The 16312-nt window shown below is 38.5% G+C and overlaps 1 protein-coding gene across 2 annotated transcripts in view; it reads right to left on the reverse strand.

Annotated features, from left to right (window-relative positions):
- The window catches only part of LOC121429151 (4-trimethylaminobutyraldehyde dehydrogenase-like), a 31964-nt gene extending 17313 nt beyond the window's left edge, over nucleotides 1-14651 (reverse strand). Inside the window, exons 1-2 of one of the 2 annotated variants that reach the window (XM_041626082.1) lie at nucleotides 14598-14651; nucleotides 2810-2934 (exon numbers count right to left, since the gene is read on the reverse strand). In XM_041626082.1, coding sequence (XP_041482016.1) covers nucleotides 2810-2918 — 109 coding nt within the window. In that variant the 5' untranslated portion in view covers nucleotides 2919-2934; nucleotides 14598-14651. Of the gene's footprint in view, nucleotides 1-2809; nucleotides 2935-14549; nucleotides 14568-14597 lie in introns of those variants that run through there. The other variant, XM_041626081.1, reaches the window with a different exon arrangement.
- Between the last annotated feature and the right edge of the window lie 1661 nt (nucleotides 14652-16312).

Raw genomic sequence — 16312 nt, forward strand, 5'->3', positions numbered from 1 at the left:
TTTAATTTATTTATCATTAGTAATGTGGGAATAATTTTTGTATTCACCAGAGCGCTCAAAAACTTGAATTTTAGGCATATTTTTGTGTACGCCCTCTATTGGTGGAAAGTAATATGGCAAGAAAATTTTCATCTTTTGATCTCTATTTTTAATTAAGAAAAAATGATATAAAGAATCAAATTCAAATAAGAGCCAAGCGGTATGAATTAACAGGTCTAATGGAAACTGTCAGTGTAAAAAAATGAAGCATTTGCCCCAAAGAAAAAGACAAAATAAGCCAAACATTGCCACCTTTATTTTGTCACACATGGAGATATAACTGAGAACAAGGTTATATTATAACCTTGTTCATTGAATGAGTGCCTGAGTTAAGCAATTGACACCTACATCGAACACTGTACTTGCAAACATTTATTGCCCCAAGCAAAATATATTATTGTGTACACAGTGCACATGCCTCTGCATGTGTCCATCTGATTTCATAAAACCAGGGGAGGTTGCCCTTTGAAATTACAGTTTCCTGATGTAAAACACACTACTTGCATTGGACCTTGTACTTTGAGACTCTCAAAGTAAATCTGTGACCTCCCACTAGTGTATTGGGGTGGAGGCTGGGGGATGATAGTGTCCCCCCCCTGCAGAATTTGGATGGCCTGAAGTCAGATATTTCTTACAAATAACAGTGAAATCATAATTTTTCCCCCTTTTTCAGAATAATATTGCCCCTTCTGACAAAGTGCTCTGGGTACGTCAATGTGACCTCATATGCCATTCTGAATGACCTCATGTAAGCTCCTTATCAGAAGAATAAATAGCATAGGATATCCTTTCCGATGTGCATTAGAAATCCTGATAACGCTTCCATTTGCCAAATTGCTACATTTTCTGAAAAATAATAACGTACCAAAAGCAGCTACTTTGAAAAAGAATATGATTTAATTGTTCTACCAACTTGTTTTTGGTATTTATTGTATCACCCATATTCCCATATTTTCATACATTCTAAGATGATTTATTTTTTCAGTAAAAGTTTCTGTTAAAAATGAAGGTCTGTTGCTTTTGTCTAGTTAGTCACACCTTCAGAATTCCTGGGGGTGCTGCCTATGGAAAATAAAACATGCAGCACCTCCAGGAAAAATCTTGGGGATGTTCACCACCCCTGCTTGCAAGGCTATGGGGTTTACATGTAGCTAAGATGATCTCAGATTAAAGGTCAAGTACACCCCAGAAAAATGCTGACTAGAAGGAACAGAGAAAAATCAAACTAGCATAGCGCTGAAAATTTAATCAAAATCGGATGTAAAATAAGTTATGACATTTTAAAGTTTCGCTTATTTTTCCCAGAACAGTGATATGCACAACTAGGTGATGATGTCCATCACTCACTATTTCTTTTGTTTTTTATTGTTTGAATTAAAAAATATTTCATTTTTTATAGATTTGATAATAAGGACTAACTTGATTGAACCATATAGTATTAAAACAATGCTAATTCCACACATATGTTCAGGAAGGAATTAATTGTTGTATCACTTGACAATGAGGAGAAATTAGAATATTTCATATAATAAAATACAAAAGAAATAGTGAGTGGATGACGTCATAGTCTCCTCCTTTGCATACCAGACAGGATGTGCATAAACTGTTTTGTAAAATAAAGCAAAACTATAGAATGTCATAACTTTCTAATACCCTTTTTAGACAGGCTAAAATTTCCTTAACCCCGTACTATTGGTGGGGCTAAATGGCAATTTAGCCCCACCTATAGTACGGGGTTAAGCTTAGCCCACTTTCGTTTTACACAGCGTTTTTGCAAAGTGGGCTAACCCCACCTATAGTACGGGATTATTTGGCCCTGCAAAAAGGCAGGGTTATCCCACCAATTGCGGTGCTAAGAGCAATAGTACGGGGTTAAGATCGCATGTGTAAAACGAAAGTGGGCTAAGCGCTCCCATTCATGCCCCGCAACAGAGCCGGCCCTGTTGTCCAATCAGAGGTAAGTATAATGAATATTCATGAACAGTGATCACGGCGATGAAAAAAAAAGCGCGCGCCAGAAGTCAGCGATTTTGGATATGACCCGAATGACCCCTCAGTGCGCTCGTGAATATTCATGAGCTACCAATAGTCCGGGGTTAGCGAGTTTCGTGTGTAAAAAGCAAGCATTCCTTATCCTGGGTTAGCAAAAACAATTTGGCATGTGTGAAAAGGAAAATAAATAGTACGGGGTTAAGGATAGTACGGGGTTAGCGATAGTCCGGGGTTAAGAAAATCCTGTGTAAAAAGCCTATTACTTTACATCTGATTTTGATGAAATTTTCAGCATAATGCTTGTTGGATTTTCCTCCTTTTATTCAAGTAAACTTTTTGCTGGGGTGGACATGTCCTTTAAGAATTAGACCTTCAGTTAGTAGACCAAGTGTACTGCACTTCAGCGATCATGTAGAAAATACAGAAGGGCGATATGAGATTTTGCCCTCATAATAAGCCCATAGCCCTACAGTTCCCCAAATGGAATGCTCTGGGGTGACTGACCACCTTTTCTGAAGTGCCCCTCTGCCACACACAATATTCAAGAACATTTCAAAATTCAATATTCCACATGCTGCAGAATGACATTTTGCATTTACCACATAGCTTCTTCTTACATGTACTCAAAGCAGCGCTTCAAATGAAAGAAACACCCCCCAAAAATACAACAATCGCTGCAATTGCCCAAATGCGAATATAGAAATACTACAGAGAAAATAAAAATTACTTCCTACCCTTCTCCAAGAACAAACTAAAAAAGAGAAAAGGAGAGGCTTACCAGTGGCTGGCTCATATACTTTGAAGTCCTGGGCATCATCAGTATTTGTAGGCGAGACTCTTTCACCATTGATGAAATTTAGGGGTGCTGTCAAGATAGTGTCCGACATCTTTAGACGGGTTAATCTAAGAAAACGATGATTGAATGGAACATTAAGAGTTACAGTATATTTGGAACATGATACAGGTACGACATCTGACTACATACATTGTAGGGGAGAGTGGGGTAAATAAGGCTGCCTGTATAGTGTTTAGCTCACTGCTCAAGAATGGTAGGGTCAAATGGACTACTGTTTGTGTAGTATTTGAGACAGTTCCTTCCCAGAAGGAAAACCAGTTCCACTGGACTAGTTAGACCAGTATAATTTTAAACTGGTAACTCTGGAAATCGGAACATCGGTTTACTGGTCATACTGGTCCAGATAAAACTTAAACTGGTCTTGAAGTACTGGAATTTTATACTGGTCTTGATTCTGGTGGTTGTTACTGGTCTCACTGGTCTTCATACTGGTCTCACTGGTCTTCATACTGGTCTAACTGGTCCTCAAACTGGTCGAACTGGTCCTCGTACTGGTCTTACTGGATCAGTTGATTACATGCATTTGGTTTGTTATATACCATGGCCAGTGAAATGTGTTGGAAAAGATAGTTAGTAAATTCATCTTTCTGCTGTTATTTTGAATGTGATGTATGAAATTACACATTTTCATTGTGAATTAGTTCACACACTTATTTTGGAGGTTTTCAAACAACAATGAGTGCTATTGCAAGGATATTCCATTATAAATCCTGATTTTTCTTTAAAAAACAGGAAATATGCAATTGAGGTAAACCACGTGATCAGCATCATCAGAATTACTGGTATTACTGGTCTTGACCAGTTTAATTTCAAACATTGAATTACTTTAGACCAGTTGACTATATCTTGCTTTGATCTTAATCATAATAAGAGGAAATAATTATTTTAATGTTAATATCAATACTTGATAATTATGATAATATTAATAATAATAATTACAATATCAATAACAGTAATAAGAATGATTACAACAATGACCATAATAACCATAATAATGATAATTGTGATAATCATAAGAGCAATGATGATAACAATGATAAATGATAACGATAATAAGTTTCTCTGAATTGCAAGATTCATTTTTCATACTTTGTTAAATGATCTGACTTGAAAGTCATTATTTATTGGACCAGTAACCAGAATGCAATTGTTTGAACTGGTCTCCAGTTCATTTTTACTGGTCCAGTTAAAAATCAATTGGTCCAGTAATCATATACTGGAAACCAGTAAAAATCTACTGGAAACCATTTATTGGACCAGTAACACCAGTTTAAAAACAATTTAACTGGTATTACTAATTGCTTCAACTGGAATGCAATTGTTGGAACTGGTCTCCAGCTGATTTTTACTGGTCCAGTTAAAAATCAACTGGCCCAGTAAAAATATACTGGAAACCAGTAAAATTAGTGGAAACCAGTAAAAAAAATTACTGGTCTAAAAAACTGGTTTTTCCTTCTGGGTTATTAGCAGATTTTCAGCATAGAGAACGTCTCACAGCCCAGTGCACACGGCCAGGAGGCGCACAAAACCAGCAGCACCTAAAAATCAAAATTTTGAAAGAAGCATTTTAGAGCTCTAGGAAAATACTTATCTACCTATTCATGTGTACTAACTTTATCTCAGTTTACTTGTGTAAGGTATTATTGTGCATGCTAGAACTGTAGTAGCCCAGGGGCAGGCGGGAGCCCAGGGGCTTAGCGTGTATTTGACCATAGACACGACACGGGACTAGGGTAATTTATGGTCGAAATATTTATAAAACTGAAATGTGAAAACAGAAATTATCCACTTATCACGATTACAATTTTATGGATGAAGGTCTAACGTGTGGCAGTATCCTGACATCGAGGCACAGACTGGAACCTCAAAAAAACGAAAAGTTCTGTCGCGATACCTCTCCTAATTCTTTCAAAATTCATAACAAATTGGCCGATCGAGACTGGGGTAGAACACTTGAAGGAGAGAACTGAAGGTCTAACGTGTGGCAGTATCCTGACATCGAGGCACAGACTGGAACCTCAAAAAAACGAAAAGTTCTGTCACGATACCTCTCCTAATTCTTTAAAAATTCATAAATTGGCCGATCAAGACTGGGGTAGGAGAGAACTTTTCGTTTTTTTTGAGGTTCCAGTCTGTTCCTCGATGTCGGGATTCTACCACTCGATGACCTTCATCCATAATAATTGTGGTAAGTGCATAATTTCTGTTTTCACACTTCATCTTGCTAGATCTTTTGACCATAATCTACCCTTGTCCCGTGAGTATGGGTAAATACACGGTGAGTTCCTGAGCGCCGGCCTGTGATGTGGGCCGGCGCTCCCTGACCCTGGGTTACGATTGCAAGCCGTCTGTGTACGAGGAGAAAATTTTAAAAAATGTTTAAAAATTCCTTATTTTCCCACCATTTTGAGTCAGATTTTTTAATGAATAGTTCTGTAGCTCGGTTCCTTCAACTCGGTCCGAACCCGGCTCGTAAATCTTATCAGAATCATAGCTCGACAGGTTTTATTTCATATCAAAATTTGACAATCGGTCCAATATCATCCTACCCCCATATCATCCAATAGTCATCTCACACATTTTTTTTTTTTGGGGGGGGGTTTGCTCTTGTACATGTACCCCCCTTCTCTCTCTTTCCCTCTAAATGCACCTCCTCTTCTCATCTGTCTAGTCCACCCGATTAATGTCCTTTATGGGAATTCAAATATTTTGCACCCAGCTGAGCTATTATTTTCGGATCCCCACTTTGTGGAATATGCCTGGTGGGGTCACTCAATATGACTTGGGGACCGCATGACCGTTACCAAAATCGCGGGAAAAGGGGTCAATTCGACGGAACGTCCGCGGACAGAACACTCCTCGAAGTAGTGAAAATAGGGGTGCTCACCGTCCTCGATCTGATGGAAATAGGGGTCAGGAAAAAGGGGAGAACGATTACGGGAAGTAAAATCCGTCGCCGAGTCACCAGCCGCAGAGGGCGTGCGCATCATGCTCTGTATCTTTATATGGACAACTCTACATTTATTTTTACAACGAATTCTACTTTTCTTATTTTTCAAGAAAAATAAAGTTCTTTTGGATTATGACATGGCTCTTGGTCATCTTTAAGGACTAAGCACTCTGACGCCTGTGTTGCAATTTCCTCTAATGAGCAAAGGGTGTAAATGCCCTGTCCTTGAAATACGGTAAATAGGGGTAAATTTGCGAAATGGGCAAGTGTCCTTACAATCTTATAATAATTAGGGGTGTTTCGAGGTACCATTTTACCGCAAATTTGTCCTTGTTTTGCGTGAAAATAGGGGGGTAAATTTCACAAAATGTCCTTGAAATTGACTGCAATAGGGGGTCACCATGGTCACTTGCATTTGTGGTAACGGTCACACGTGTCCCCCTCTGCGGCTGAGTGACCCCACCGGGATGCGTATTTTTTATTTACACCACTGCTCCGCCAAAGTTCCCAGAAATACGAAAGAAACGGCTCGCGGGCAAGTCTAATCTGTGCGCTCAAGCAAAGCTCTCGGAATTCTCGCGTTAGAATTGTATGATGAAGTTGAATGATATCCAAACCTGATCTCCAAAACCACCTGAAGTCATCCTGTTACCACATTATTTTCTTAGGGTTATTGTTGATATAACGGAAAAGGGTTCTAAAACCATTTGAGTTTGTTACTGAGCTGATATGTGATTTTGTATTGAAAATAAATATGTAAAAGATATTGTCTATACGAATTGATGTTGAGCCAATTCAGTGCTGAGAGAAAATGTGCGGGTAAGTTTTGCCTACAGTACAAGCCTTAGTATTGTCTTGTTCTGAGGTTTTCCCAACCTGAAATACTTTCAAAATCACCGAGTATACATTTGCAGCAATGCTTGGCAGTGCACCTTTTAGACAAAGTTCAGTAGTAGCTGTGATAAATGACCGAGAAAAATGAAAAGAGCCCGAAAAGAGAGGGGAAGGGGACTGAAGGAATAAAGGGTGAGATACAAGGAGATTGATTTGGAAAGTGACAAAAAATTATATTGTGAAGAAAAATTTTTTGAAAAATGGGCCTTAAGCAAGAGGGAGAATAAAAGAAGATCGAGTCTACCCAAGCAGAAAAATCAGATTAACAAAATAAAAAACATTTGAGGAAAGTTAGTTGGACAACTCAGAAAAGAAAGTGTGAAATTTTAATCATAATAAAAATTATGAAAAATGGGGAAATCACAAGATAAATTGCAGATTTTTATGAAGTCATGGATGCACCACTAACCATTTATTTTGTTTACAAATGTATTTATACTGCAAAAATTCATTATTTGATCAATCACATGATTTTTTTCAGACACTGGACGAATCAAGTTTCATTGTTATGTTATAGGCCTTCTTAAACTATCGAATGAACTCAAAATATTGAGCTTTACTATATTTTTATACCTTTAATCACTGATAATCATAAATATTGGCATAAATTCATATTTTCAAGGTTGTTAAATAGGGCCTAGAACTATAAAGTCTAAAGGAAACATGAAAAATATCTATTATCTATAAATATCCTAGCTGGAAAAAGTTTTGAGGAAATCTAAATTTCGGAAAAAGTTAAATTTTGCCTAACTATAAAATAAATGGTTAGTCGTACACCTATATGATGTCGGCAAGTTGGCAATTGCCTATATATTCAATTTCATTAAAAATTCATAACATTCTTATTATAGTTGTCCGATTTCCCTCACAGTGACTTTTAGTTCTGTCAAATGATCTGATTTTTCTTGTCCTGTTGAAAAAAAGTTATTTTGGGGTAGGCCCTATAGACTTTCCTTTTAAAATAGAATTGAGAAGAAAAAAAGAAAGAAGAGAGAGAGGTATAGAGAGAACTCAGAGAAGATCTTATCTGCCAAATAAAAATAATGATGATAATAATAATGATAGTAATAGTAATAAGGATGATGATATAATGATAATAACAATAATAATAATGATAATAGTAATAATGATATTAATAATAAATAGCTAGAGAAAAACAAAAGTATCAAGGTGTGCATATTAATAAATAGGCCTATACAGACAAAATTCATCGACAAAATGTGCCTAATTTAATGACAACAAAATGAAGGTCTTTTGAGTTGAGCAAAAAGCAAGAGAGCAATGCGGAGACCACTGTCGCCCCAAAACAGAAAGGAGAATCACCTAGAGAGAGCGAGAGAGAGAGCCAGGTGAGTGCTGAAGAATCAGAGAAGTGAAAATTTTAGACGAAGAAAAGAAATCTAGTCTAGCTGCAGCTAAGAACCCTATGCATCTGAATCAGGCGCGTACGCAGGATTTTTGAAAGGGGGGGTTCGAGCTGATTTTTTTTTTCAATCTCCCGCCCAGTCTCTAAAAAGTGATGAGCGGGGGGGGGTGATGATTTTTTTTTCTTTTTTTTTCAGCGCTGCAAATAAGACAATAACATTTAAGTGGGGATGGGTATGTAACAGTGCGGTCATGACCCGCGAGCGAGCAGAAATGTTCTCGTTTTTGCGTTGAAAACATAACCTTTTTGTCAATAGTTTGTTGGTATCATAGTCGATGCTACATGTCCTTCGGATCGTAGCACTCATGATATGGCCAACCGCGTAGCCAGGATTTCATTTTGGAGGGGGCGGTAAATGCACGCGAAGCGTGCCAACACTTACAGAGCGCGCGAAGCGCGCTCCCTAGGGGGTGGGTGCAGGGAGGGGGAGTTCGCGCGAAGCTTTTAGTGTTTCATAAATTAAAATGAAAAGGAGCCGTTTCTCTTGTCTCTAGTACCTCCAATTCGGTTGACTATATTGCGATTTTGAACCTTGTTTTCAAAGGTGATTGTAAACGCACAAAAGAGGTATACAATGGAGGAAATTAAAATGATAATAACGAAGCGCGGAAGCTAAAGTGATTTATCAATTTTTCTTGCCATAAAAAGGGTCCCGAGAAAAGGGTATTCTCAAAGATATATTGAAACTTTCTTTGGAAAGATCAGATTTGATTACAAACAATTTAGCATCAGTGCATATTTTTAACTCGCAAAACAGAGGAGAAGATTGGTAGAGGAAGATATTCCTCCCCGCGATGAGCAATGAAACTCTGAAATTTCAAAGGGCGGACGTTTCATCAAATGTTGATATCTCTAATACCCAATCGTCTCTAATTCAATTGATTTTCTAAGATTATTGAACTTCATTACAAGGAAAATAGTGCGCATAAAGTTGAAACTTCTGTGATTTATTGAAATTATCTATCTATATAATAAAGGATGATTAAATTTTTTGACTTATCCTAAAGCGCTTCTTTTTGAATATAAAGAAACTTAAGTGTCATTCAAAATTTCAAACTGAGGGTGCAAAACAGGACAGGAGATGAATGTATACAGGGAAATGACATGAAGTTTAATACAATTTGATAAAAAAATATTGTACTTTTTTATTTAATACGACACGAATTCCATACCTTCCTCTTTTTAAATTAGGAACCTGTTTGCCCCCAAATTATGGTTGTTTATAGTAATGAGCTGAAAAGCGGGAGAAGCTGACTTTATGGAGGTGACGGCAGAAACTGATATAAAGATTTTACCCGCTCGGAGCCGACCAGACCAGAAGTTGCGCGATCAATTGAAAAAAAAAAGATAACTTCATACATTTACTTCGGCCTAACCTTACTCAAATTCATGCCCTAATGTATACAATTTTAACTTTAACTGGCAAGAAGCACATAGCCGGGGTGGAAAAACAGGGTTAGAGTAAAGGTGGGGGAACAATGGAGAACTTCAATATTGTCATTTAACCGCAGCGCGGAAGCAAAATTCATATATGAATTTAAAGCAAGAAGAGTGAAGGAGTTTCTCTTTTGAGAAAAAAATAAAGAATAAATAGAAAAAACACAAAGCTACCTTTCTTCCCTTTCCTTCCTTCCCTTTCCTTTTCTCCTCTCCTTTTTTCCCTTTTTTTTCTTTTTGGGGACGTTTTTGTTTTTTTTGGGGGGCGACCGCATAATACGGCCTTGAACAGGAGACTAGATACTTATGGAATTTCATAAATTATTACGAGCGAGCGGAGCGAGCTAACCGACATTTTAGCGTTTTCCGTCATTTTGGTTTTCATATTGGTAAAACATATTTTGTAAGAAAACGTATGTCTTTGTCTTGGTTCACTTGTATTCATAAGTATACATCATGATAATCATGTATGGCCTTGTTAATGGCGATACCGTGATCATGTCGGCGACATGCGGAAATAAAAGATATAATAAAATGGAGCGAGCGAAGCGAGCGGAAATTTTTTCTGTGTTTTTCGTCGGAAACATGAGATTCTGTTCATTATTGCTGTCATATACATTATTGGGTAGGGGAACTGTCCGTAACCAGACCAAGGAGTTATCAGACTCTTGCCCGATAACTCCTTGACCAGACCGACCTCTGGGGAGACAAGCAAAAAAAAAAAAAAAAAAAAAAAGGAAACGAAAAGGGGGGGTTTGAACCCCCGAAACCCCCCCCCCCTTGCGTACGCGCCTGATCTGAATGTCTGGAGGTGCAATAACTACGAACAAAATGCTCATACGATTCCTACACAATTGTAGAATTGATATGAAATACAAGCGGATAAGGTCCTAACAAACTAAACGCTTTAAAAAAAGGCAGTGTATACAGCCACACGCGTGTGTCTTTACCATCCAGCCACACGCGTGTGGTTATATCCAGAACACCTATCTGTGGATACCGCCACACGCCGCCAGTAATAACAGTAAAACACGTATGTAGGTCTGACCGTCTATATCACGATCAAAATAACCTCATTTCTTCATTAAATTCTTACATTCTAAACCCCTTTGATATCCTTAGATCGTTTCAATTTCATTCTCACCGTCTTCTCTCCTTGCTTTTCTTGTCTTGTTACAAACGGTCGTCTGTTTAACAGCAAATTCTCTTTTTCTACTTGTGTCGATTCTGGCTTCCTTCGCGGTGGCAGACCCATACAGCGTTAGCGCAGCGCAGTAGTAGACATACACAGTAAACCCAAACCGTGTATGTCTACTACTGCGCTGCGCTAACGCTGTGTGGGTCTGCCACCGCGAAGGAAGCCAGAATCGACACAAGTAGAAAAAGAGAATTTGCTGTTAAACAGACGACCGTTTGTAACAAGACAAGAAAAGCAAGGAGAGAAGACGGTGAGAATGAAATTGAAACGATCTAAGGATATCAAAGGGGTTTAGAATGTAAGAATTTAACGAAGAAATGAGGTTATTTTGATCATGATATACCGTAGACGGTCAGACCTACTTACGTGTTTTACTGTTATTACTGGCGGCGTGTGGCGGTATCCACAGATAGGTGTTCTGGATATAACCACACGCGTGTGGCTGGATGGTAAAGACACACGCGTGTGGCTGTATACACTGCCTTAAAAAAAAGCTATACATTGAAATCAGAAAAGTTTTTTTTTTCATGACTAAGATGTCACAGTGCACGACGATTCGAAACGTGCGTGGTCAACGTGTTAGACTCTTGCGCGAGCCGTTTCTGTGGGGTTTTTCAATATTTTGGCGGAGCAGTGGTGTAAATAAAAAATACGCCACCGGGATCGGCTATCCTGCCGCGCCGCGCCGCCGGATCCATTCAGCGACCGTACGCGACATGCTACACCGGCTGCATGGGCTGGGAGAGGTCTACAGTACACTACTCGGTAAGCAATGAATTCCAATGCCCGGAGTTAGAAATGAATATTCATTACGAATGACGTAATCTGTAGCGCGCGTAATTTGATAGCGTTGTAGCGCTAGCTAGCTAACTACAGCGACGTGACGTACGTGCAATAGCGTTGTAGAGACGTACCGTACGGTATTAGGGTTACCAGTATTTTAACCGGAGTGAAGTTGGTTGGATATTCGATATTCAAACTGTGAAGTTGGTTGGATATTCAGGTTCGATATTCAAACGCGTGTAAAATTGACGGATATTCAAAAATTAGGGGTTTTGAAAGCTAGCTAGGGGGTTTAAAAGGTGGAGCACGTCTCGGGCAACCATAAAATAGCTGGCTTGCCCTAATACGAGGATTTTTTAGTGGACATTAGTCAGTGAATAAAAGGGTTGGAAATTTCTAGTTTAATTTTTTTTTCAAGGGGCCCCAAGGGATATCCCGACGGCCTAGCCAGCAATGAATTCCAATGCCCGGAGTTAGAAATAAATATTCATTATGAATGACGTATTCTGTAGCGCGCGTAATTTGAAAGCGTTGTACGCGTTACGTAGAGAGACGTGATTATGTGGTGCCAAAGAGAACTCGTTTTTTGGAGAACGGTACGGTGTAGAGAACTTATGTTGGTTACCACAATTATTTTAATTTCAGTCTTCTCGATCTCGGTAGGCCCGGGGGGGGGGGCACTCAAATTATTTTTTGATGAGGTGTGCCTCACGAAACTCTGAAATGGGGGTCTAAGGAACTGACTAAAAGGGTAAAATACGGGCCGTCTTTTCATTTTTTTATCTCTATTTTTAATTAAGAAAAAAATGATTTAAAGAATCAAATTGAAATAAGAGCCAAGTAGTATGAATAATAGGTGTAATGAAAACTGCCAGTGTAAGAAAATTAAGCATTTGCCCCAAAGAAAAAGAGAAAATAAGCCAAACATTGCCACCCTTATTTTGCCACACATGGAGATTAACCGAGAACAAGGTTATATTTGCTTTGCTTACTTTGCAAATTTGTACCCCACCTAATGTTAAAAATCTTCCTAAGCCTGTGGATGTGCAGTGTAGTGGCCTGGGGAGGGGAGGTAACAGGGTTAACGGGTAACCACACGCGTTACCTGAGACCTTGACAGGGGGGGGGGGGCCACTTCCATTCACGAGTGGATACCATGCGCGACCATGGGGGTCTCGAAAAGCACCCTAAACACGTATATTTCCATTTTCTGAAAAGCACCCCTTAACAAGTATTGCCGTGTGAAAGCCTACCCTTAACAAGTATTGCATGGAAACAAAACAATACTCTTATCGGTAATATTCCCTGAAATGAATCCCTAACAAGTACAGGAATGTTTTGTTACAGGTCCTTCGGTCGTCGGCTTTACCTTATTTGATTTAGTACGACCCCACCTTCTACACCTCGAACAAATCGGACTCTAAACACAAAGTTTTGGGGCAAAAAGGACATCCTTTATAAAACATATTTTAATTTTGTTTTATCATGCCCGCATATTCGACCCTAAACACGTAATTTTCCTAGCGAAATAGATACCCTTTTTTCATTATTTTTGTGTTTTTGACACCCTTATCACGTTACGTACGTAACTTGCCCTATCGTGAAAAAGACATCCTTTTTACATGTTTTTTTGGTCGCACATGGTATCCACTCGCCAATGTAAGTGGCCCCCCGGGGTCTTGAAAAGGCCTCGAGACTTGCAATATAGCTCTTTGGTGGCCCTTAGCGCAAAATCCAATCACATAAACCCCCAACATCGAGATATATGTTAAAATTTCATCTTTTCTGGATACATTGATAGGTGTCACAGCTGGTAAACGTTTCCCAAAAGGCTTGAAATCGGCCGTTATACATTTACGTGTAAACCATATGGGAGCTGAATTACTAGTGTGCCCCCTTCAGAACCGTTCTCCCTGTATGTGGTATTTTGAAAAACCTTAGAGAAACATACATTTTGTCTCATTGAAGCTTGAAATAAAAAGTACACCAGAAAGAGACATGTAAATGTAACAAAAATAGCATTAATAAGCATGGTCAGTGAAAATGATAAAACATTAGCTTCAAATAGATAAAAAGATCGCTCTTCAATTTGTTTATTGATTAATTACCATTGAAACATGAATTCTTATGTGGTTTAATAGTCTTTGTATATAATATATATTGTGTTTTTAATTTTTTCATGGAAAATAAATCTTGAACTTTTGATATAAAAATGAAAAAAATGACACTTTACATATTCATATAGGATGACAAAATATAGTTTTAATAACACAATCATACAGAAAAGACTTACAAATACAGCATGTAAATCAAAATCATATTTTATGTAAAACACGCAGGTGTTTATCTTGTTGCCCTTGTCGAGTTCTACAAGTTACGATAGGTGGTTACCCTGGCTAGGCCGTCGGGATATCCCTGGGGGCCCCTGGCCTTGAAAAAAATACTTTTTTTAATTAAAAAATGGTCTAAATAGCCCTATATTCCCTTTAATTTTGTTAATTTGAGCCCCCTTAATGTGCATGCGCCGGGTCAAGCAGGTGTTTATCTTGTTGCCCGAATCAAGTTCTACAATTTAGGATAGGTGGTTACCCTGGCTAGGCCGTCGGGATATCCCTTGGGGCCCCTTGAAAAAAAAATTAAACTAGAAATTTCCAACCCTTTTATTCACTGACTAATGTCCACTAAAAAATCCTCGTATTAGGGCAAGCCAGCTATTTTATGGTTGCCCGAGACGTGCTCCACCTTTTAAACCCCCTAGCTAGCTTTCAAAACCCCTAATTTTTGAATATCGAATATTGAATATCTGTCAATTTTACACGCGTTTGAATATCGAACCTGAATATCCAACCAACTTCACAGTTTGAATATCGAATATCCAACTCACTACATAGATAGGCCTACACCGTTGACTTGAAACTTAATTAGACCTCATAAACCTATTTAAAGTTAATGTCATCATACCGTAAACTAATACCTTTCAAGGAAAATGTAATCAAGGATACAAATTATCTCTTTGACTTACAGAAAACCACGGCAGGGGAACGACCAAACGATGCATGAACCGAAAAGACAGAGGGACTATGACTATGTCAAGCTAATTTTATCGCTATTTTGATTGGTTCGATAAACATGAAATTATGATCCACACCACATTTCAAGGAGTACCTGAGTAAGTCAATTTAGCTTAACCAATAGGTAATAAAAATACACATCACTAGCGATAAATTCAATGGAAAGTCTATTTTGATTGGTTTCTGTGAAGGGTTTCTATGTTAACGTTAGAATTCCTCACCAGATTGCGCACTTCATAATATCAGCGAGGTGGGTGTGGCAAATAGGTGCCTGGCTGTGTACGATAGAATCCCAGGGGCGAGCGAGGTGGGGCTGCGGGATTGGGAGAGGAGGAGGGGGGGGGGGGGGGGGATACTCAGAATTTGGGCGAACGTGAATATATATATATGCCGCGGGATTTCTTTTCTCGGCGACTGCGCGCCTTGCCATTTAAAAGCAGCTAGCAATTAAGTTCAGGAACATGCAGCAGCAGCCTTAAATTTAGCGCCACCTCAATTCCTCAACTATATTCCCACATCTAGCCAGCTTAATGCAACATTCTCAGCTGTGTAGTCTAGTGATATAGGAAAATATACTACTTCACAACTCAATACATTCATACCAGGAAAACAAATACTGGTATATCCTCAAAAACATTTTAGCGGCATATTAGTTTCTCTGTTTGAATAATATTAGGGCTACTTTATTCTCTGTATTATTGATGGTTATCAGAAAACGTTTATTTTAAGATTAGTTGTAGCATAACACACAGTCAATGAGAGACCCCACAAAGTGGCTGCGCAGCTAACTTGAACAAAATATATAATTTCAATAAATTAAACCGTACCGTTGTGTGAACTTCAAAGAAAGACAACAACAACCAAAATCAATCCTAAAAAAACACACTCTAATGGTAGCTTCAGTTTGGTAGAACGGGTAGCAGACCTGATTCATTGGGGATCGATTTTCATAACTTGATTAAAAACTAAGGAAAACAAACGGCCCAAGTCGAGGTCTTTTCGAGAAAAGAGAAAATGTGGATACTTTTTAAATTTGGCCAATTAAAGTATATTTGGCCAAAAGACATCAGAGAACATCATAAAACCCCGCATAAAACAAATTTAAGTGTACATTTTTATGCACATTAATATTGACGTTATTTATGGGCTGGGCTTTTTATCTGGTGGACCTGGGGCGTTTTTAGAATTATATATCCGGGGGAGGGGGGGGGGGGCAGCTTGCATTGACGAGTGGACACCATGAGCGACCAAACGACTCGTAATATGTTACGTACGTAACGTAATAAGGGTGTCAAAACACTTAAATAATGAAAAAAGGGTATAGGCTATCATTACGAAAGCTACGTGACGGTGTTTATGGTCAAAATTTTGAGGGTATAAAGGAGACTAAAATGTTTCATAAAGGATGTATTGTCCCAACAGTCAACACTGCGTGTTTAGAGTCAGATTTGCGTATGGGAGGTGGGCAGTACTAAACCAAGTGATGTTTAGGTATATAGGTAACGACCGAAGTCCGTGACAAATTATAACAATTGAAATACCCTTGTCCCTGTTTATAGGGGTTCAATTCAGAGAATATACTTGCCAAGCCAGGGTATCGTTTTGTTTCCAATACTTGTTAAGGGTAGGGTTTAACACGCCAATACTTGCATGTGCATTTTCAAAA

This window comes from Lytechinus variegatus, chromosome 15, assembly GCF_018143015.1.
Source record: "Lytechinus variegatus isolate NC3 chromosome 15, Lvar_3.0, whole genome shotgun sequence".
Lineage (NCBI taxonomy): Eukaryota > Metazoa > Echinodermata > Echinoidea > Temnopleuroida > Toxopneustidae > Lytechinus > Lytechinus variegatus.